This window comes from Rhinatrema bivittatum, chromosome 18 (genome assembly GCF_901001135.1).
Source record: "Rhinatrema bivittatum chromosome 18, aRhiBiv1.1, whole genome shotgun sequence".
Taxonomy (NCBI): Eukaryota; Metazoa; Chordata; class Amphibia; order Gymnophiona; family Rhinatrematidae; genus Rhinatrema; species Rhinatrema bivittatum.
The window spans coordinates 50,238,039-50,255,006 of NC_042632.1; the positions used below are offsets into that span (position 1 = coordinate 50,238,039).

Here is a 16,968-nt window from a genome sequence, read left to right on the forward strand (position 1 = left end):
AGTTCTTTTGATGAATGTCCATCGTTTTCCACGAATTTCTGTACAAATAAAAGGATTTTAGCCTGAATAGTGACTGAATCAGCTGATTATGAGGTGTGACTCCCATGGTGCTCTGAAGAGCAGGTCTAGACTTAAATGGACACCGTGTGCTCTGCTGCAGCACCCGAGGAAGCCGGTAAGGGTTGGATCAGCCTCTTGATGAATAATCCATCAAGGGGGATAGACGCCGCAGAATGACGACAGCCAAGAGCTGCATAACGAAAAGGAACTGAATGAGAAAAGCGTAAGGGGAAAGATGGACAAAATCTAGGAAGGAACATTCAAATGAAAACGAGAGGGTTTACGTTGTAACCCGTTGAATCGGTGAACATGAAGACAGACAGTTGACGGGACCAGGGCAGTACTGGAGAAAGACAGTGAGAACAGAGGCCGACCTTCAAAAAAACAAAAACCAACCCCCAGCAAATGCAAAGAAAAGGTTGCAAATGTTTGAGAGAAAAAACCAAGGTTTTAGTTCCTTCGGTCTGCTCTTTTTTAAATCAGTGTCCTGCTGTGTTGCTTTTTGGAATGTATTATTGTTTTCTGATTATTTTAGGGGTGCAGAGGTTTTCTTTGTACCTTTTGCTTTACTTCCCCCACCCATTTCACTAGCTCTCTTCGTCTCTCCTGTTACCTCCATCCCTCCCTCTGTATGCGATTCCTTCTTTCACTAGTGTCTGGAACTTTTCCACCTCTGGCTTCACTGATAAGTTTGGAACCTGTGATATTATAATGAATTTCTGTGTTATCATCTCTGTCCAATATATGCTTTTCCTTGGTGGCCACCCCCCCTAGGTAGAGCCGTGCCTTTACTGTGGCTCCCTTTTCAGAAGCATTGAGTCACACGGCCGTGCGGCGGGAGGCCGCGCACGGCTTCTCTCATTCCTCTCTGGGCAGAACTAGAACCCGTAGTGTTTGTCCTTTCCAGGCTGTGACACCTGTAAAAAGGTGATGGTGGTGCATGCGCGCTTGAGACCACACAGGCCCCTTCTACAGCAAATCTCAGGAAGCTCTCAGCCACTTTCTCAAAGTCCACTTTCCTCTTTTGGGTCACTTTTTTTTTTGCCGTAATACATTTTACTTTGTTTTGGAATTCACAGTCCTTAATGATCCCCTTTTCATTTGTAACCCTAGCAAAATGCTCCTCCTCTACACTCACCATTACAAAACCTAAGTAAATTGGGGCACTGACCCCTATATGAACCCTATACAGCCGTTACATATGAAGTGATGACTGGACTTGGGGAAGGTGGTCCTTAAAGATGGGGCGCAGCCATATTTAAAAGATGCAAATCCTGTATTACTTTACTGAAGGTATTAGCTGAGTCAGCACCCCTGCCTCAGGTGAAGTAATATATAGCATTAAAACTTAAGTAATATATCATTTTTGTAGTACTACTGGAATTATGCAGCAATAATTATTCAAGTACAATAAGTGCCTTCCCAAAAGAGGTTACAGTATCAGTGGGAGAAAAGGTGACAAGCCTAAGATCAGGAGGAGTGATGGTGGAGGAAGTGGGATATAAATCCTGCTTCCCAGCTCATTGGTCTAACACTAAGCCACTCTTTGTTTCCAAAAATAGCTTGAATAAACTTGGAGAATGTATACTCACCTACTTCTTAAAGGAAACATCTTAAAGCTAAAAGAACATCAGCATTTTCCTATATATTATGTTATTTCCAATGTATTTTAAAGTACTGCCAAAAACCGTATACAAATACAGAAGAATGTTGCAGAGAAATGCCAAGAGAGTGTTCCGTGTTGCTTGGTGTTATTTTCATAGACTCGCGTGAACATAGATCCTTTTCCTGAGCAGAGGAGCAGGCCTCTCTGTCCTGCACAACCAGGCAAAACGAACGCCTGAAGGCTCATGAGCTTGTTCTGACGCCGAAGCTGCTGTGCCTATAGACTCGTATCTCAGCTTGCCTCATATTGAATCACAAGATACCCAATCCTGGCTAATTATTTATATATCACAAACCAATTGCAGCTAATACATATATTGTGACATCAATCCAATTCAATAATCTTTATTGGTGAAAAATTCATGAAAAATATTCACAATTAATCCATAATACCCCACACAATAGACATAATATCTTTATAAAAACAATAGACAAAATTCACACACCACCCATACTACACATATACACATCCGTTCTACATTCAACTCCTTATAAAAATCATTTCCAATTTTCTAAACATTCAAATATAACCATTAAATATAAATCTTCACATAACATATCATCAGATGTTAATACATTTCACTTCGTAAGCAGAAAGAGTTATATTGCACTTTAATTCTTGCGTTACAAGAACGTCAATCCTTTTGTTCTCCTTTTGTTCTCTCTACATGTTTCGCCTTTCCTCAGGCTTCTTCAGGAGAGTTTTTTCAAACAATCTCCCACTGCTCATGTACAACATCTATCCATAGGGTCTTCTGCACGTCCCAAAAAGGCTTGCCCAGACGCACAAATCAGCACATCCTCAACTCTTGTTTCAAAGCATTTCAATTGTTCAAATGCTCTAAACACATCTCTCAAAAGTATTCAAACTTTCTTATCTTAGGCAGAGAAACCACCTTCACCTTATTTCAAAGAGACGCCTCCATCGAGTGAAAAAACGTTTTTTCACTCGATGGAGGCGTCTCTTTGAAATAAGGTGAAGGTGGTTTCTCTGCCTAAGATAAGAAAGTTTGAATACTTTTGAGAGATGTGTTTAGAGCATTTGAACAATTGAAATGCTTTGAAACAAGAGTTGAGGATGTGCTGATTTGTGCGTCTGGGCAAGCCTTTTTGGGACGTGCAGAAGACCCTATGGATAGATGTTGTACATGAGCAGTGGGAGATTGTTTGAAAAAACTCTCCTGAAGAAGCCTGAGGAAAGGCGAAACATGTAGAGAGAACAAAGGAGAACAAAAGGATTGACGTTCTTGTAACGCAAGAATTAAAGTGCAATATAACTCTTTCTGCTTACGAAGTGAAATGTATTAACATCTGATGATATGTTATGTGAAGATTTATATTTAATGGTTATATTTGAATGTTTAGAAAATTGGAAATGATTTTTATAAGGAGTTGAATGTAGAACGGATGTGTATATGTGTAGTATGGGTGGTGTGTGAATTTTGTCTATTGTTTTTATAAAGATATTATGTCTATTGTGTGGGGTATTATGGATTAATTGTGAATATTTTTCATGAATTTTTCACCAATAAAGATTATTGAATTGGATTGATGTCACAATATATGTATTAGCTCATATTGAATCACAGCATTCCTGCGAGCAAACGGCCTTGAGTGCATTACAAGGAACAGTTTCACAAAAAGGGTTTGAACTGGCACGGGTTTCAAACCCGTGAGCAGCGGTGCCAGCCGTAGCCGTACAGATTTGTACACCGCTAAGTGTGGCAATAGAGAGAGAGCCGCACAGAGGTACTGGTGCATGCAGCTTCCATCAACCCCCCTCCCCAGATCGTATGCTTGGCTAGCAGAGGGTACCTTTTGGCAGCCCGAGGGCTAGAGGGGCACCTCCTCCGAGGCCCACTCTCTCTGGGTGATGCCCAGCTGTCTTTCCTGCATGGATCCTCTGTCCGTACCCAGGCCCCGCTGGTCTTGATGGGCAGAGGCTCCAAAGCTGAGCTTCACGTGTGCAGAGCTTTAGATGTTTTGATGTATTGCTGAATGGCCTCTTACAGATGGGTATAAACTGCTGCCCTTTTAAGGCCGAGATGCCTCTTAATAAGGAGATGTGGTATAAAGGGGCATCAAAGTTTTTAGTTAAAATGTTCTTTTGGCTGAACTGTTAAGTATTTTGACTTCTAATTGCTGCTGATCTTGAGGCTTTTTGAAATCATTTAATATGGTTTAGAAGTTCTAGCTGTTTTGGGCATTTTAATTCAGGGATTTCTAGTTACCGGTAGGTGATTCTGTGTTAAAACCATTGAGACAAGACAGACGTTCTTTGGACAGGGATCATTTCCATGGGGCAGTGTTCGCCCCATGTTCTTTAATCTTGCTAATGCTACTGTTGTTCAGAAATGATAAAATGCTGCTAGACGTAGGGATGTGCCGCGGTATTTTGGTTTTTAGTGCCCGCTAATTTTCAGTTAGTGCATTAATGTGTTTTAGTCCAAACTGACTGAAAATTAGCGGGCACTAAAAATGAAACAAAATGGGAAGAAAATTGAAAACAAAATGAAAAAAATCAATACAAATCTTTTTTGGCTGCACACCCCTGATAGCCAGCGCTGTACGGATACAGATGAGAGACAGTTCCTGCTCCGTGGAGCTTATCAGTCTAAGCAAGACAAGCAAACATGCTAAGAGTCTGTGGGATTTGTATTTCCTGGAGAGAAGTGCTCAGGATTTCAAAGCAGCGTTGAGACTGGATGCGAATATGGCCAGAGAGGGGGCACAGCACTGGCACTCGGGCAGTGTTGTGTGAAATGTGGTGGGCGTTTGGAATACGTCCCACCTGTGCGTGGAGTTGTCTGAGATGCACATGAGAGAGACGGAAGATAGGAACACAGACACGGAGAGGGACCAGGGTAAACCCTTTCATACGTTTTTCAAGACCTCAGGGTGAGATAAGTGTGTTTAGGATATGTACATTTAATTTGAGGCTTTACTGCAAAAGCTGCTTATGAGATGAAAAAGAGCTTATTTGCATGTTAGTGCAGTGAAAAATTAAATGTACGAATTGCTTCCCAGACCCATTAATGCACAGTCTATACCTTAGAGACGTTTTTGCCACGCAGTCTATAGGTAAAGTACACTTGTCATTAACATATGTGCGCTTAAACATCGCATTTCTGGGTAACGCTGCTGCCGCACTTCAGTACATTGGATTCTTACTCCTGTAACCAAAATTAGATGCCTTACGTTGGCTGTCCAGAAAAGCAGGCAGCTCAGAGTTTGTACCCTTACACTGAATGTTTTGAAATGACTTTCAGCATTAGACATCTCTGTGCACCCAAGAATTTAAGTGTCCTACTTATGTATCCAAGCTGATATTTAGATGAAGGGTATAGACATCCAACATGGATTCAGATTGCAAATAGCTTCATACTTGGATGCACAACTCCACTTCTTTGAAAATCCACTCCCGAGTTTGTGGTGCTGTGGGAAGGGGATGCAACCAGGTGATTTATCAGAGCAGTACCCCCTCGGCTCTGGTGAGGCTATCCATAACGAGTAGACATGACACGTATTTGTACAAACTCTTGAGGACCACTGAAAGGTAAATTATCGGACGAGGACAACAGCCAGTGATTTGTTTCTATGCTACATGGATATTGCTTTTGATTTTTAAAGCTATTTAGGAGCTTAGAGCTCAACTATCTGGAGATTTCTTTATTTTTATAATAATGGGGGAAACCTCTGTATGAAAAGGGGCATAATCTCTGCTCGTCAGCAGTGTAGGTTACGTGCACACATAAGTATAATTGCCCGCGTACATGTACCCTTTAAAAGGTGTCCTGCATTTCCACCTTGGAAGTTAATTGCTGAAGGGGATTAAGGTTTCAGTCTAATCTGTTGCTTTGGCTATTAATTATCCTCTTTAACATTTCACAGGCTCCTGCATCAGGTCACCTATTGAAGATGACGCTCTTGGCGCTGCTGTTGGCCAGTAGCCTCTTTGCCTGCCAAACCAGGGCAGAGTTCTTCACCTCTATAGGTGGGTAGGGGAAATCCACCAGGTTTGTAAATAAATAAACGAGACATTAGCTAGGGTAGTCGGGGCTCACAGCTTGCTCATGGCCGTTTTCATTTTATTTAGTTATATTTCTGCATTGCTTTGGCTGCTGCTTTTCAGTGAAGCTTTTTACATCTGGATCTGGTTTCAGGTACAAATTAAGCGCACGTCATGGCCGTTTCATTCTCCCTCCTTAGATTATCTTAGTTACAAATGGCTGAATGTAACGACGTGACTGTGTGCTAGACCTGTTCATTGCCAACCTTTTTAGTGATGTAGCTGTGTCTTTATGGGAAAGGACCCTTCTGGGCTCTTCCAGGGAGCGCATTCTGCAGTTTCTCATTAAGAATATTACTGTACATGAGTCTTGTAATCACTTAGGGTAGGAGACCGCAGTTTACGAAAGAGAATCCCTCTGGGTTTTTTTTTTTTTAACTTGGTGCTAGTAATTGATTCCTTCTGGCCAGTAACACTGGAAGTAGAGATCTTAATGTTGCGGCGTCGTGTTTAAAAATACACAAAAAAAGATTTGGAATCTGGGTGGATGCATTTGAATTCAGCCTGTGGACTAAGGGAAGGGAAATTTTATATGGAAATGCAGAAATGACAATTGTCAAATCTTTTAATTCCACTGGATCTTAACAAAGGAATGTGTAAACGTAAAAATTATTTTAAAAAGGAAGTCGTTTTAAAAATAGATGTGGTGTCCAAAATCCCAGCCTCCTGTGGTAAGTGATTGCAGGGTTCATTTGCTATAACAGTTTGTAAAATCTGCAGTGGTCCACCTTTGTCAGTTCGTATGAGCTGCTGATGCCACGTAGAACACGGTTTGTACCTTCATACTTTGGGAACTGGCTCGACCAGCAGCTTTTTAAAAAAAAAATTAAATGCGTATTAACGGCATCTCTCCCACCACACGTAAAAACTATTACAGTGGCTCCCTGCTGGACATACAACATGATTGATTCTGGCTTCCTTTTATAAAATGGATACTTCCTGATGCACTCAGACAAGCAGTAAATGGCTCGTCTCCGCAGAAGGGTAATCCAAGGGATGGGTTCGGGCAGACCATGTACTTCCTGCTTGTGACCACCCAGGGCAGTTTTAAAGCAAAGTCTAGGGGGGAAGGTGAATGGATGCAGAAACCTAGCAGTTGCACTTCATATAAACAAAGAAACATACCCCAGCCTTGAAGAATGGCAGTGCTTAACGTATATTCTGAAGCTGTAAGTAAAATAAATAGTACTTTTTTTTTTTTAACTTTATTATCTGATGGCTCTAGAAAACGCTGATGCAGTTCTTCTTGTAGTAGTGCAGAATCTTTTGACTCTGGGGAGCTCTGTGCTATCCAGATGCCGATGGAAATGGTGGTGCTGTGTGCGCTCTCCCGGTGTACCTGTAGCATCTTCTCTTGCTCTCTTTCAGGTCAGATGTCGGACCTGATTTACAAGGAAAAAGATCTGGTGCAGTCCTTGAAGGAGTACATAAGGGCCGAAGAAGGCAAGCTTTCCAAAATCAGACGGTAACTACCTGCGCTGCTGCCGGTTCCCGCAATGCGCGGCAGCGAAATGTCTTCGGCGGCGCTTGGGGGGGACCCGGGAACGACTTACAAAACCAGTCGACCGCTGAAGTAATCGTGAGCCTCGTGCCGGGCATTTTCACAGAGCGCCTGCGAGAGCCTGTCTAATTAAAATGTTTGTTTTGAGGTTAAAAGTAATTAGACGAGTGACAGTGAAACGAGCAAGGCTGAAATACGACTGGTAATCCATAATGACATGTGGGCATTGAAGCTAGGTTTTTCACATCACCACGAAACCATCGTTGTTGCCTTTACCGGATCCCTCTTGTTTTTGTTCCTAGGTCTCCTGCCTTGTGTATAAATCTCTGTTTTACATAATGACATTTTTTGGGGGCAGTAGGGTAGGTGGACATGTCCCTCTGACGCTGCCCTTCAGTTACTCATGCACCGATATCCTTCGATGTCCGCGCGTGGTTCTGAGGGCTCGGAGGCGAGACGGGACATAAAAAGGGGTCGTGTTGACGCTGCTGCAGCCGCTTACTGCCTGACCTTCAAAAACCATTTTATTTCCGCTAGTACTGCCACTTTAAAGTTTCTAAACGTGCTTTGCCTTGATTGTATTGAAGATGGGCCGAAGAAATAGAAGAACTGACCAAGAAATCCAGCTCTGATCCGGAAGGCTATCTCGCTCACCCGGTGAACGCCTACAAGCTGGTAAAACGGCTGAACTCTGATTGGGTGGCGCTGGAGAATCTCGTTCTTGAAGACTCCGCCCGCGGTAAGAGGATTTGTCGAGGGTGGGGGGCGGGGGTGGGGGGAGGTAGAAGAAACACGCTCTGACCCAGCCGCTGCAGAAGGGCGACCAGACGTGGCTTTCGTGAACACCTGGGTGCTTGGCTGTGGCCTTGCCTATTGTTAAAGAATATCTGGATTTGTAGTCTCGGTCAAAAAATTAAAAAAATCACAGCACTCGGGATGATTTAGGATTGGAATTAAGACAAAACCTGAATGAAAACAAGAAAAGAGAGTGCTGCTCTGCTTTCATAGCACCGTCTGGTCAACTTTAATGAAGTCATCCATTGTCTTACTCGTTTCCTTTCATTTGATCCAATTGCAAACTGACAAAAAAAAATGAAAGGGGGATCTATTTTCCTCTTTTTTTTTTTTTTTTCCCCCGGATGTACTAAGGGAAAACCCTTTAGTTGACTTAGCACCGTGTGCTTTCATTGCATCCCGAGACTGAGACCAGTCGACCGTCTCCTCGGACTTGCACCTTGCCTGCTGCTCTTCCCCTCTGCTTATGTTTAAGCTCTGTGGCAGGGAAGTTCGTTTTAGGCCTGAGTTATATCGTGCCTGGTTATGGCTTGGCTGTGAAGTCTCGTGCACCGCTGTCCTCCGCTCGCACGGGCGGGACGCATACGCTTTTGGCATTTCAGTGACTTGGCCCGTGTGATAACTTGTTTTTGGATAGCACGTTTCACTCAGATAGGATGTCCATGCTTTCTGCGCGTGCAGTACATCAGATGTGCTCGCTCCGGTTTATATTCTGGCATTTTTCGATGAGAAGGGTTGCTTAGGTAGCTGGAAGTTTGAGACACACGTTCTTTCCAGGGCTTTATTTCACTTTAAAAGTTTGTTGCTGTAAGTTACTGCAGAGTTGGGCCTAGCTGCTGATGAAAACCAGGTTTTTGATCTTTGCTCTTTGTACCTCAGTGCCAGTATTAAACCTTCCCTGGTGGAAACCGTCCTGGTAAGATGTAGGATGACAGACTAGGTTCTGCCGGCAGCTTATTTCCAGGTCAAGGAAATAAGGTGCTAACGAGGTGACGCTAATATACCTGCTCTGTTTTAACCGGACTTCCAAAAAGGACATTTCAGACCAGATATGTAAAAGAATTTAGTCCAGTCTGTGCCTGACCAAAAAAAAATATCCTCAATGGCCAATAATGAAAACTGTTTACATGGGCTTAAATGTCCCTCGCCCTCCCCTGGGAACGCAGCTGAAAGTTCGCAGACTGGGTGCCGGCATGCATTCTCCTCGCCAGGCATGCATTCTCCTCGCCAGGCCGGAAGGGAGCGGTCCCGGGTGCAGGGCTGGGGGTGAGCTTGCACGGCAGTCTCATTGCGCGCGCGCTTTTCTGCCGCGTGAGAGCAGCAGCCCGAGTGAGAGCCGGTGAGAGCAGCAGCCCGAATTTTCCAGACTTTGCCTTTGAACAGTTAGCTTGCAAGCTCCTCGAGGAGCTTAATTGTTGCCCTCTTGAGCTGAAGGTTTTGCATCGCCTGGAAGGCCGATGTCCGCACCTTTACCCCTTGTGTAATCGGCTCCCAATTTTGGATGAAAGATGCTTGTGTATATTACGGCGTGGAGTGAGTGTGTACCCTACCTCGGGATCTTTGCTCAGGATTAAGCCTTTGACAGTACGGATGGGGAGCCTGAGCAGACGGTTGCACCTCAGAGCATTCACAAGTTTATTGCCCCAGACTCTGCGTGCTGGCTGACAGGAGTGTTTTGTTTTATTTTTCTCCCCTTTGTAAAGGTTTTATTGCAAATCTCACAGTTCAGCGGCAGTTCTTTCCAAGCGAGGAAGATGAGAAGGGAGCGGCCAAAGCTTTAATGCGCCTGCAGGACACCTACAAACTGGATTCGGACACCATTTCTAAAGGCAGATTTCCAGGTAAGGATGCAAAGGGGCCACTTGGTTCTCCAGCTTCCAGGGACGCAGGCTGCCTTGGGTTGGCTATTTGTTTTCTGATATTTTGACTGCAATATGTTTCAAAATGAATGCGTAGCCAAAAAAAATTTCTTTTTTTGGCGTTTGTAAATGGGAGTTGTCCGTTTTCTAAGCCCACTGTCAGTGCACAGAAAGCTGATTTGTGAACACTTCCCAGCATGGAATTCCCTCATGGGGGATATAATTCATTTATTTTATTCCTGTCTTTTACGGTTTGTGCCATGATGCATCTTATCACTACTATAGACACAACAAAGTAAGAGATTTGAAGAATTAACGTACCTAGGTTTTGGGCTTTTGAAATGTCAGGTTGAATTTTTTTTTTTTTTTTTTTTTCAGGTGAACCTTTTGAAATTTTATTTTTCTCTTTCTGGTAAAATAAGTTTTGCTGTGCATAGGGGGAACAGCCTTACTGAGGCCCGAAAGACTTAATGAGGTGGACGCTTTGGGAGTAACACCTTAAGAGACATATTAGGATTATTTCTTTTTATTTTGGTATTTATATAATGCCCTGAACTGCAAATTATTTTGAACAACGAGTCCCTGCCCCAAAGAATTTACAGTGAAAGTTGGGTCACCTAAAACAATGAAAGAGAATTTGATTTGCTGAAGGTCATAATGAGTGTCCTTGGCAGGAGTGGAATTTGAACCCAGGTCTTCTAACCACTGGGCCACTTGCTCGGAGGTGAAACCAGAAGGCCCTGCTGACTGTTCTCTTGGCTCCCAGTTAATAAATAGAAACAGCACATTTGTTTCCCAGAGTAAGATTGCTGTAGGAAACTGACCTTGCAGTGATACTTCCTCATCCCAGTAAGTGCGACCTTCTTGGTTTGGCAGATTTTAGCTTTGCTTTGAACAGGACCCCTGGCTGTAAGAATAAAAACAGTTCAAGTCTTTTACACCGTCTTGGTCTGAGTTGCCTCTGCTTATATTTATTTTAAGGAACCAAGTACATTTCTTCTCTGTCCGCTGATGACTGCTTCGGCATGGGGAAGGTTGCATATAACGATGGGGACTATTACCACACCGTGCTCTGGATGCAGCAGGCGCTGAAACAGCTGGACGAGGGGGAGGACGCCAGCAGCAGTAAAGTGGCCGCGCTGGATTACCTCAGTTACGGTGTTTTCCAGCTCGGCGACTTGCACAGGGCAGTGGAGCTCACGAAGCGGCTGATAAGTCTGGGTAGGAACGACTTGGCCTTTTTATTGCCTCCGGAAGCAACGGAGTTTTGTCTGTTTGTGTTTCTTTTTTATTCTATTTTCTTATGGTCTGCTTTCTCCAGTCTCCCATCAGGTAGATGTCCGAAGGATTTAGACTTTTGTTTTCCAGCCAGAATGTGTGGATTCAAGATCTTGCCACGTACAGCTTAGTTCATTTAGGGCTGATTTGGGTCTTAGATTTCAGTAGCAGCATCCATGTAGTTCATAGACCTTTTCTCCGTGCACTCCAGTGTAAAATATTCATCATTTTTTCCTGTTTTTCTTAGTTTTGGCTTTTGGGGGAGGGGAAAGGGGGATGTTTGATGCTGTCTCTGATTCCAGGGCTCCCTGAATTCTCCGTTTTGTGACCCAGCTGCCACCACCTGCTGTCAGATCCAGGTGCGATGAGAGGTTAGCGTTGAGGCACATTTGTCAGCGATCTCCCCATCCCTAGGAATGATACAATATCTGTTGTCTGGCCAGAGGCAGCTGCTGCACTGCACAGTTATGCTGTGCTTTGTTTGCATGTATGACTGCTATCTGCTCATGGTTCTTCCTTGCCCCCAGCTAAAGAACTGGTTGAGAGCCTGTGTCGGTGGTAAAGGCTGTTCTCACAGAGCAGTATTACTCTCTTGAAAGCCTTTGTACATGTTGCTACACGTTTAGCTGTGGAATGACACTCTTGGAGGCCACTGAAGTAACCATGTGACATTCACCTAATGTGCCGTTTGCTCCTCCTTTCCCCCAGATTCCAACCACGAACGAGCAGGAAATAACTTGCGTTATTTTGAGAAGCTAATTGATGAAGAAAGTAAAGAAAACTCAAATAATAATAATAATACTTCAGAGCCTGAGCCAGAAGCAGTCTCGGATGGAATTTATGCAAGACCCCTAGATTACCTGCCGGAACGCGATGTGTACGAGGCGCTCTGCAGAGGGGAAGGAGTGCGAATGGTAGGGGCAAACTCTTTCGACTTGACTGTCTTGCATTGAATCTGCAGGGCTGGAGTGAAATCCCATGTTCTGTTTTGCTAAGTGGATTTGGTTAGATTATCGGGTGCATTACCAATTAAATCTCTGAGCAGTAGACTGCAGTGTTCGTAGATAAGCTTTGCCCCATTTGCTAGGAATCAGTGCGCTGTGTAGAGCATTCCTTGCACGTGGAGCCTGTGACCTCTGTCCGTGGATCCTAATGCAGCCAGCAGAAACCCATTGCAGACAGGTTAGCTGCACTTATGGCCCAAGTGATAGCCAGGACTTTTCTGAATGTATGGACTTCTCTCATGGGTTCCGGGTTGGAGTAACATCTGCCTGAAGCACCTCTGTGAGAACAGATGTAAAAGGTAAAATGTAATGCATTAAAACTCAGCAGTAGTTGGAAGAGTGCTCTGATTGGGGTCATGGTAAAATGATCGTACCAAACGGAGCAGTTTCTGAAGGAATAATTCTGCTGTTGAGTGGAGGGGGTACCCTGTTGGTTAGGGCAAGGGGGCTGAGAAGCAGGGAAGCCAGGGTACACATCCCACTGCTGCTCCTTGTGACCTTGGGTGAGTCACTTTGCTCTGGGTTTCCTCGGGTACAAACTCAGGAAATCCCTTTAGTCCATAATTGTGAGTCCTGTGAGGACAGGGAAAAACCCATGGCAGTACGCATTCCTTGCATTATAACGTATTGCGCCTCGTTGGGCTTGTAAGACGACCAGCACTCGACTTCCGACCAGTTTCAGAGAACTAAAACCCTTGTCTTACTGAGACCAAAGCATAAGAGCCATTTTTATTCCGCCTGTATTTTTTCCCCCCCAAGACTCCTCGGAGGGCGAAGAGGTTATTCTGCAGGTACCAGGACGCCAACCTGAATCCTCAGCTGCTCATTGCTCCTGTTAAAGAGGAAGATGAGTGGGACAGCCCTCGCATTGTTCGATACCACGATGTGTTATCTGATGAAGAAATAGAGAAAATCAAAGAGCTGGCAAAGCCAAAGGTGGGTAGCTGCTTCTCTCTGCTGGGTTTGCGGTTTTTTTTAATGGCATATTTCATTGTTGTCCCATAGACCATGAGGAAGCCCTCTCTCTCAGGGGAGGGGTGACAGGTGTGCAGAATCCTGCAGTTCCGGGTGCAAATCCCGTCATGGCCTTTTCTTCCTTCGTTCATGTTTGCTCTGTCTCTAAACCATAGCCAGAAATGCCCTCGCAGCACGTAAAATGGCCTTGTAACTGCAGTCAGCCCAGTGCCTGTGTGACGACATGCGGTACTGGCGTGATGAGAGACCATGGCCACGGCATGTGTTTCTGGGCGTGTGGAACGCACGGCACCTACCGTTCAGCCGGAAGGACGGTGTGAACAAGTTGCAGGATCTGCTTTTCACAGCTTCACTTGTGTGTGTGTGTGTTTTATTTATATATATATATATCACTGTCAGGTGATTGCAGATGGTGAGCCTTGCTAGGAAAATGAGATTGAGGTAAAGACCTCCTTGCATGGTGTCCTTTGCCTTCTCATTCTTCTCAGTGTCGCCAGTTGCGCGAGTTGGCCTCTTCACCAAAGAGCGTGCGGTTTAACTTGCCGTGATTTGGGGGGACTGGCTGGAGGGCTCCGACGAGAATCCCGCTTTCTGGTTTGCGTGCACCTTGCAGTGCTATGTACCTGGGAGTAGTTGCGATGATTGAACATCCAGCGGAGATTTCTCAGAGCTGAAAGCGTCGCGTGTTTAGCCATCGTTTGTTATAGTAATGCAGACTACTTTTTGAGTCTGAACTGTACCGTTTTCAGACAGGGTGTTAATTTCTAGAAAAAGCCCTTCCTTTTGGTCGTCATTGCCTAATTACCCAGTTTCAGTGGGTTAATTGGAGGTTGCAGGGTGATGAGCTGTTGAAGGTAAAGCATGATGCAATGACGTTTTCTGGGTGAAGCCTTGCTGTTACGCGAGATGCCCTGAGGCCTGATTTACTGAGATTTGTCCCATAGAAGAGCCTTCAGTAAATCAGGCCCATGGTTGGTATGTTTCACAGGGAGCACGGTCATTTAACAGAGGCAAACATTAAAAAAAAAAAATGGACACTATCCACGTTTGTTTCACTCTGTTCTGAACCGAGTGTGCCTGGGAAGGGAAAGTTGAGTTACACGTTGGAAATTTCTGCAAATAGATTTGGCGGGTAAGACAGGCAACCTCTTAGCATTGTTTGCCATCTGTGAGAACCAGAGCGCGGGTCTGTTTTTGAAGTCCTTTCTTGACCACGTGCTACATTGGGATATCATAATCTCCGACCTCTTTATGAGGTTTTCAAGGTTTGAAATAAATGCTTTCCATAACTCGGGGGGGGGGGTGGAGGACACTCTCTCTACGCCGGCTGTTCCCAGGCAATATTCTGATCTTTCCTGGGTAGTATCAGAAACCCTGACCTCTGGTGCTCCTCAGCAGGTGGCCAGGAACCTGGGTGCACTGTCTGCCACTGCTCTTCTGAAATCCTGAAAATAAAGTGGCCCCTGCAAAGTTATTTTCTATTTAAAGACACACTCTGCAGGTTGCGATATTTTAATGCTGTAAATCCTTTGCCATTGAAAGGGGGTCAATCACAGAGTAACACAAATGGTGGCAGAAAACGACCAGTCTGCGCAGCCACTCCTGGCCGTACCACAAGCTTGACCGCTCCCTCCCCAACACAGCCTCCGCCTGCCTCCCCAGCGATTCTCCTCCCAAATTGAGCATCAAAGATTACATAGCTAGGCTTAAAGAATGGGGGGAGGGGAGGGGGGGAACTACACTGTTCTTTATGTGCTAAAATATACAGCTTGGTCAGGCTGAATGAAGTGTAAAAGAAAACCAAGTGAAGAGGAGATGAACGCCCTGTATTTAGAGCTCTACTTGGTGATGGGATTTTTAGAATTGGGTGATCTGACTGGCCGCCCCCGGGATAGGTGCATCTGCCACATGGGACTGGCATCCTAGATCTCGTTACGCTTTTCCCCATCGTATAAGGTGCCCCTTTGTAAACGAAGCCTTCTGATTGCATCGCTGAGATCACAGCCACCCTGCCTCGCTCCGGCTGTATGTCCTTCCCTCTGAAAGGACTCTTTCTTAACTTGTAAAACAGCTGGAGTGGGGTTTTGTTTTTTTCTAAACGATTTGGCTGTGCTGCTCATGAGCAGAATATGACAGGCGTGGGAGAGAAAGGCAGTAAGACAAGGTTTTCCTAAGAAGGGAGGAATTTTCTTGGAGCTGGAAGGGCCTGTGAGCCTGTGCCAGGCGGGCCTTATTTTAACTGCCTGTGTTTTGTTCCCCAGGGCAACAGGAGACGGCAGAAGGCAGCCCCTATGGAGAGCTTAAGGGAATTGCAGAGGCATGCCGGGAAGTTTAGAAAGCAATGTCGCAGGCCAAACACAGAGCAGTTTAGTTGGCACGTGGTCCCTGTCCACAGATCCCAGGAAAGGCAAAGTGGCAGGCGAGCCATGCGCAGCAGGAATAACTCCTTGCATTAAGGACAAGGAGAGAAAATCCAGAGATCGGCCGGAACGAGCCTCCGACTGAAGGCTTGCAGTCCACAGCCTGTGATAAAAGAGCAGTGTTCAGGAGGGAGAACGAATAAGATGCAGCACTTAAACGCCACCTCGAGGCCCAAAGGCTCGTGCACATAGATGCTGACTCGAGGGTCTCAAACGTTTAGCCAATGATATGTTTATATATGAGCAGCCGGGTGCCTGATACGGAGTCCAGTCCCAACATGAGGGAAGGTGTAGCTGCCCATGTAAGAGGGAAACAGCATTTTAGAGCACAGCAAAAGGACTGGTGGTGGTCCTACTACATTAGAAACCGGGGAAATGGGCTTTCTCACCCCAAAAATCGAACATAGCACAGAAGTCCCCAAACCTGCCCATGTGAGCCCTGCAGCCAGACAGACCTCCAGGATATCCACAACGAATATGCACAAAATACATTTGCAAGTATGGGGGTCTCTGGTATGTGCCGATGTCTCCTGCATATTCCTTGTGGACATCCTGAAAGTCCGACAGGTTTGGGAGCCAACGCTAGCAGCCTCTCCTTATACTGCAGAGCTAGCAGAAAGCCCTCTTGCCTCTCTCGCCCCTATGTTTGCGGGGGGTGCAGTCAGGGATGTTGGCTTCAGTTGAACATTAACCGTGTCAATGTCACACTTGAAGAGCATCCGATGACAAACCCAAGAATTAGTTTTTAAATCCTTCTGGGTTAGGAGGACTCGCTTTTTCCTTTTTTTTTTTACTTTTTCCAACTTATTCTTTTATCTTCTGGCATTTCTTTTGGCACAGTTGGCACGAGCTACGGTACGTGACCCTAAAACAGGTGTCTTAACGGTAGCCAGCTACAGGGTGTCCAAAAGGTAAGATCAGGCTCTGCTCTAATGGGGGGGGGGGGGGGGGGGGGAGGGAGGGGAGGGGAAAAGGCTGCACTGAAGCTGGGTGGCTGTGGCTGAAGGTTTCCCCCAGCCTGCATGTCCTCGTTGGTGTACAGCTCCTCGCTTGTGTGCCTGCAACCCGCCGAAATGTTCCAGGGTAAATCCCGTACAGCATGTACCCTTCTCGTCGTCGGCTTTTAACGTATCCTCGTGTGTGTGTGCACCGGGCTGAAGGTGAGACCTACTTTGCTTCTTGGAGCGCGTCGGGTGGTGGCGGTGACGTGCACTGCATTCCAGGGCTGCTCTGTCCTTTTTGAGCTTCTGCTGTTTCCTCCGACCGCAGTCTTGTGAAAGGGATATTCCTGAACCATAACCCGGAGCAGTCCAGACAAAGAGGGTTTTGCCTCCCTACCAGC

The 16,968-nt window shown here is 45.4% G+C and overlaps 1 protein-coding gene across 5 annotated transcripts in view; it reads left to right on the forward strand.

Moving 5' to 3' along the window:
- Positions 1-16,968, forward strand: part of P4HA2 (prolyl 4-hydroxylase subunit alpha 2) — a 36,112-nt gene that overhangs the window by 5,860 nt on the left and 13,284 nt on the right. For all 5 annotated transcript variants that reach the window (XM_029583852.1, XM_029583854.1, XM_029583851.1 and 2 more), the window contains exons 2-9: positions 5,617-5,719; positions 7,163-7,259; positions 7,883-8,034; positions 9,794-9,931; positions 10,931-11,170; positions 11,936-12,141; positions 12,991-13,167; positions 16,467-16,537. In XM_029583852.1, the coding sequence (XP_029439712.1) occupies positions 5,644-5,719; positions 7,163-7,259; positions 7,883-8,034; positions 9,794-9,931; positions 10,931-11,170; positions 11,936-12,141; positions 12,991-13,167; positions 16,467-16,537 (1,157 nt within the window). In that variant the 5' untranslated portion in view covers positions 5,617-5,643. The remainder of the gene's footprint in view (positions 1-5,616; positions 5,720-7,162; positions 7,260-7,882; positions 8,035-9,793; positions 9,932-10,930; positions 11,171-11,935; positions 12,142-12,990; positions 13,168-16,466; positions 16,538-16,968) is intronic.